At 18.8% G+C, this 6,929-nt stretch overlaps 1 protein-coding gene across 1 annotated transcript; it reads right to left on the reverse strand.

The window, feature by feature from the left end:
* Positions 1–1,755: 1,755 nt before the first annotated feature.
* On the reverse strand, positions 1,756–6,674 carry PGSY75_0904100 (putative AP-4 complex subunit epsilon; the record flags this gene model as incomplete). The annotated part of the gene is made up of 6 exons (XM_018785452.1): positions 1,756–1,804; positions 1,922–2,061; positions 2,230–2,325; positions 2,464–6,117; positions 6,265–6,336; positions 6,594–6,674. 6 exons carry the CDS (start codon positions 6,672–6,674, stop codon positions 1,756–1,758), a joined length of 4,092 nt encoding a protein of 1,363 aa, XP_018641793.1.
* Positions 6,675–6,929: the final 255 nt, after the last annotated feature.

Consider the following 6,929-nt stretch of genomic DNA (forward strand, 5'->3'; position numbering starts at 1 on the left):
AAATAAAATAATTTTTATTATTTTAAAAAAAATAAAAAAAAAAAAAAAAAAAAAAAAAAAAAAAAAAAAAAAAAAAAAAAGAAAAAAAAACTTTTTTTTTTTTTTCCCCTTCCCCCTCTTTTTTTTTTTTTTTCTTTTTCTTCTTTCTTAGGCGTTTGCTTAATTTTTCTTTAATAAGATCTTAAAATAAAAACATATTATTTATATATATAATTATATTTATATATAACTATATGTATTAGAAAATCATATTTATTCAATAATCAAGAAAAAAAAAAAAAAAAAAAAAACACATATATATTAATATATATATAAAATAAATAAAAATAAGTTAATGTTTCTTAAAAGTATGAATTTTTCTTTTTAAATGAAAAACATATATATTTTCTTATTTTCATTTATTTGTATATAAATTTATTTTTTTCTTTTTTGTTCTCTTTTTATGAATAAAATATAAATTCATATAATAATATATAATATTATTTATACATAAATAAATGATATTTTCTCTTATATTTTATATAATAATAATTATTATATTATTTTTATTTTATATAATTATATATATATAATTATTAAACTCGTATTAATTTATATATATATATATATATATATATATATATACTGTTGCTTGAAATGAAAAAATCTCTAATAGTAAAAAAATAAAATAGAAAAGTATATATTATATATTCATATAAAAATACAATGTTATATTATTATATATATATATATAATGCGTATAAAATAAAACAGTATAATATTAAAAAATATATTATATAATATATTACTTCTATTATATATTATTATATAATTATATTCGTATATATAAATTTATTACATATATATATTTTATTATATATTATTTAAATATATTTATTATTTATTAATTTTAGGAGATTAAAAGAATATATAAACATTTGATTTTCCGATGATTTCGGAAAAAAAATTAAAAAAAAAAACATATATACAAGTACATAAAGGATATATATATAATATTATTATTATTTAATTTATGAGAATTTTTAAAAATTAACTTTTATATTATAAATCAATAAATCATGTGTTTTAAGAAATATATATATAAGTATTTCATTTTCTCAATATTAAAAATGTTATATATATATATATATATATATATATAATATTTATATAAAATATATGTTTATAATATATTTAACTTTATTTATACAATAAATTACCTTTTTTTTTTTATCTTAAATCATAAATATATAACATTGAAATTATCCTTTTCCTTTTTCTCATTAATCTTAATTCAGTTGTTTAAAATGTAATACTTTATATTTTAAATAATATTTCATAAAGCTTAAAGTTTTATCATCATATTAAAAATGTGAAATTCTCATAATGATAAGATGATATTTATAATTGTTCATATAATTAAAAAAAAAAAAAAAAAGTTATAAAAAATAATAATAAAATAATAATGTTATATTGTGTTTCTTTATTTTAAAAAAAAAAGAAAAAATTTTAAATGTAATTCTCTTAAAATATTAATAATGAAACAAAAAATATTAGGCACATAAAATAATAAATTAAACATAATATATATAATATCTAATTGAAAAAATAAAAAAAAAGTTTTATATAACATGCCATATGAAGCTAACTAAAACAAAATAATTGAGTGTATCATCGTATTTGTCTTATTTAACAAAAAAATAAAAAAAAATAATAATAAAATATTTAAAACTTTTCCTTTGTATATACATATATTAAATGAAAAAAAAAAAAAAATTATACATGAAACAAATTCTTGAGGACATCAAAAACATTGTCAATTATGCTGAAAAAAAAAAAAAAAAAAAAAAAAAAAAAATATATATATATATATATATATATATGTTGTATGATTTTTCCACATTTGTAATATAACAAAAATTTTTATTTTTTTGTGTCTTACCTATTTTCGTTGGATTTTACTAAAAAAGTTAATTTATTATCTTCTATTTTTATTTTTATCAGCACCTTAGTATTGTTATAAAAACATGAAATCAATGAATCCATTTTGGAAACTTCAATAACATTAGTGTTTAAATTATTCTTCAAAGGAAAAAAAAAAAAAAAAAATTAATAAATAATAAATACAATGTAACATAAATAACATTGTAAATTTTATGCACATTAAAATTATAACTCTTTAATACAAACATATAAATAAATGTAAATATATATATATATATATATTTATATTTATTTATTTATTGTTACCTCAATTTTTTTAAGTGTCTGTAATATATTCAAATTTGTTGAATTTATAAATACAGCCTTTTTCTTAGTAGTTATGTTGTCCCATAGTTTTTTCTCCTACAAAAAAAAAAAAAAAAAAAAAAAAAATTATAATAATAATTTTTATTTACATATATATTTTAATACACATATTATAATATACACTTCATATAAACATTTATAAATCAACAAAATATAAAAATATATTTGTTTTACCTCTTCTATATTTATATCAGAAGTCTTTATAGAATCTATCTTTTTAGGTGATTCATTTAAATCTATCATATCAAATTGGTAGCCTTTTTTCTTTGTATTTTTTTTTATTTCATTTAAATTATCAGAATTATCTACATTGATATCTACCAATTTATTAGTAGACCCACTATCATTATTATTATTATTGTTGTTGTTGTTACCTTTCTCATTTATCTTCATTTTTGTAACATCATTATTTTCTACATGTTCATTATTTAAACTTTTTTTTCCTACTCCATCCATATCATTATTATTATTATCATTTTTTTTTGAATTAAAATAATTTTTATTAGACAATATGGACATATTTTTTTTCATTGACATAGTAGAAACATATGAACTTTTTATAGGATCTTTTAATAATGAATTATTTGATATTAATCCATTAAATAAAGCTGCTGCCATTTTTTCTTTTTCTGTTAATTCTTTTTTATTATTTACTACAGTTTTATTATTTCCTTTATTTTTCCAATTATAAATATTTGTCTTATTATTCATCTTATTATTATAAGTATCACTTGTAAATCTATTAAATTCTTTTGAATAATGAATATCTTTATTATCATCAAATCGTTCATAATTTTGTTCATTATAATCATCAACATTAACATTATCAGTGCGTTTCTCATTTTCATTTTCTTCATTAATAAAATCATTATCTCTATTATACTGTTCGTCTTCATGATAATCATCGTCATCATCGTTTTCGTTCTCATCATTATCATCATCACTTTCATCGACGTATTCATCATTCTCTTCTTCATCGTCATCATATTCTTCATAATCATCATCATATTCTTCTTCATCCTCTTCATAATCATCATCATCTTCGTCTTCATCATCTTCTTCATCATAATAATTACTGCTAAAACTATTCTTACCTCTATCCTTTTGTTCGCTCACCATATTATGCAACTTAATATCTTCCTCTGTTTGGTTACTATCACTTTTAATTCCTTTATTAATATCAGCATCCTCTTCTCTTTGTACACATTTTTTCTTTTTTTTCTTCTTCACTTTGTCTTTATTTATTACCTCACTATTATTTTGACAATCATCAATATTGTTATTATTATTATTATTGTTATTATTGGAGATTTTATTTTTTTTCTTATTTTTTTTATTTTTATTATTTTTTTTCCTTGATTTCTTCTTTTTCTTCTTATTTGCCATATCCCCCTTTTCAATAGTTTCAGTATCACCATTTTGTCCTTGGTCTATATTATATATTTCTTTTTTCCATTTTTTGGGTCCCATAACATTTAACTTATATATTTTTCCCTTATCCTTCATTTTTGATACTTGATCATCTGTTGCTGACATAGGTACTACAGCATCCTCCTGGTAGTTATAGTTCTTTTCATATATAGGTATATTATTAGATGATATATTATAATTATCTGAACTTAATTTATTATTAAGTGGTAATTCATAAGGCGTGAAATTCAATACAGGGTTCGTAGTCTTTATAGATTCATCATGATGTTCATTTTTTCTTAAATCTTTTGAAATGTATGATTTTCCTCCACTTCTTAAATGCTCTTCTATATATGGATTAAGAAATGATAAGGTTTCATCAATAACTATTTTTTTTTTAGTACTTTTTAGAGAAAAAACATTATTCATTAATGTAGGATTGTTTAATATTAAATCATATTCATAACATCTTTGTTGTAAATCAGTTATTTTACTATTTTTATATTTATCAATTATTTTTTTTGCTACTACATGATCTCTTATATTATTCCTTGAACATAATTTAAAAATAGCTGTTATTAAGCATGATTTAACTCTATCAGGATTACTAAAATTTTTTTCTAAACATTCACATAATAAATCTATAATATCTTCAGTAGTATAATTTTCAATATCACATAAATGACTATATTCACCTATGACCCAGCAAATTATTTGCATTAATATGAATGGAATGTTCTCATTAGTTTCTAATAATTTAATGTACGTATTTACAGCATATTTTCTGAGATTGTATATATCGTCATTCATTTTGTTTTTATTCGATTTCTGTAAATCTCTTTTTATATCTGAGTTATTCACATAATCGTTCTGATTTTTTTGTTGTTCATGTCTAACATCATCATTACTAATATTATTATTATTATTATTATTATCATTACTATTACTATTATTATTATTACTATTATTACGACTCATCTCATCATTATTTTGGCTATTCATATGCCCTTGTCTCAATTTCTCATTATTCTCATCATCTATTTTTAATTCATTCATTGAACCTTCTTTCTCTTCTTTCATATACGTTTTGATGTGTTCCTTATTTGGCAAATTCAAATATTCCATATTAATATTACCATTTGATGGACTACTTTTATATTTACTTGTATTTATTTCGTCATCCCCTGAATCTGACTCTCCACATATAGAACTATCCTTTAATAATTTGATAAGAGAATATGAATAACTCTCATCTAATAATTCACCAACAGACAAAAATAAGGTATTAATTTTATTCAAAAACCAAATATCATCAGGTGTATATCTTTCTATAAGTTCAATTATTTTACATGCTAAATCATGTTTAAAATGAATATCCACAGAATTTTTCATATGGAATATTAATTTCTCTACAATTACTTGAACATTCAATGGATTTGTCATTTCATATAATAAATCTAGCGTTTTTAATTTGAGGGTTTCATCTTTATCTTCTAAACAATCCACAACAGCCAGTTGATGTTCAGTTGCATATAAAGGATTAATTTTTACAATTAAAGCTAGCCCAGTTACTCCAACATATTTTAAATTATGATTATCTGATGAAATAAATCTAGATATAGATAAAGATGCTAATTCTAATAAATGATGTGAAGGATATATAGTAGCAATCGTTTTTACACATTCATAAATTATAGCATAGCCAACATTAATTCCAAAATCTGCTCTCTGCATTGTTTTTTGTAATACTTCATACATTTGTTCTGATAATTTTTTATTTGAATATCCTAAAATACGAAAAATGGACAAAATTTTTATTTGAATCCATGGTGCTGGAATTCTATGATATTCATAATCTTTTGGTAATTTATTTTCACATATTTGTTTAAGAATAGAAACCAAATAAGGTACTAACTTAATACTATACATCATATCATTCTTAGCTATAGAATGTATTAAATTTAATGAAGCACCCATAACTGATGGGTCTACATCACATAATAATTTTTTTAAATATATATCAATATCTTTAATTAATGATGGTTCAATAATATACATTTTATGTAATAACATACATACTTTTTTTCTTATCAATTCATTTTTATGATTTAATAAATTTTGTATTACAGGAAATATAGCAGGTATCATTTCATTATTTAATAATTTACATACACAACTTAATGCTGCCCATATTTCCAAATAATTATCACTTTTTAAATCTTTCTGTATAGTATTAATTAATAATAACATTAATTCATGATCTTTATGTAAAAATAAGTTGCATGATAAATAACCTGTCCTCTTACACAATATGTTTTTCTCATGAGCTAATTTCACAGCATGGATATGAGCAAAGGATGCATCATGTCCTAGCATTTCTATATATATAGCTCGTATTAAATATTCTTTTATTTGTTTCTAAAAATTACAGAAAATAATAAAATATATATATGTATATAATGTATATACCATAAGAAAAAATATAACGAATAAATATACATACACAAATATAAAAATATATACAATATATATATATATATGTATGTATTATTATTAGGAACATACTACAGACGTATTAGGGTCACAAAACCTCGATTTCAATAAAATTATCTCATTGCATATTATTCTATCTTCCTCCTATACCAAAAAATAAATAAATAAACAAAATAAATAATATAATAAATTAAGTTTGGATAAAATAAAAAATTCATATAATTGTCATAATATTGATATAACATATACACGTATTATATTATTCACATAACAAAAACGAATATACAAAAAATATATATGATGTACAATAAATATCAATTGAGGGTAATTATTATATAATTATAAAAATGTACAAATTAAATTACAAAATGATATATATTTAATTTATTTTATTTTTTTACTTGTTTTGAACGAGCTTCTCCAATTGATTTTGCTAAATCAAAAAATTCTTTTGATAAACCTGACCCACCTAATCCAAGCATTTTCTATTCATTTATTTTATATCTATATATGTTGTAATCCTAAAATATACTTTATATATATATTATTTTTATCTTTTTTTTTTTTTTTTTTTTTTTTTTTTTTTTTTTTTTTTTTTTATTTATTAAATTTTATTAAATTTTTTTTTTTTTTTTTTTTTTTTTTTTTTATATAAATTTAAAAATAAATTTTTTTTTTTTTTTTTTTTTTTTTTTTTTTTTTTTTTTTTTTTTTTTTTTTTTTAAAAAAAATAATAA

The sequence above is a fragment of the Plasmodium gaboni genome, chromosome 9 (genome assembly GCF_001602025.1).
Source record: "Plasmodium gaboni strain SY75 chromosome 9, whole genome shotgun sequence".
Taxonomy (NCBI): Eukaryota; Apicomplexa; class Aconoidasida; order Haemosporida; family Plasmodiidae; genus Plasmodium; species Plasmodium gaboni.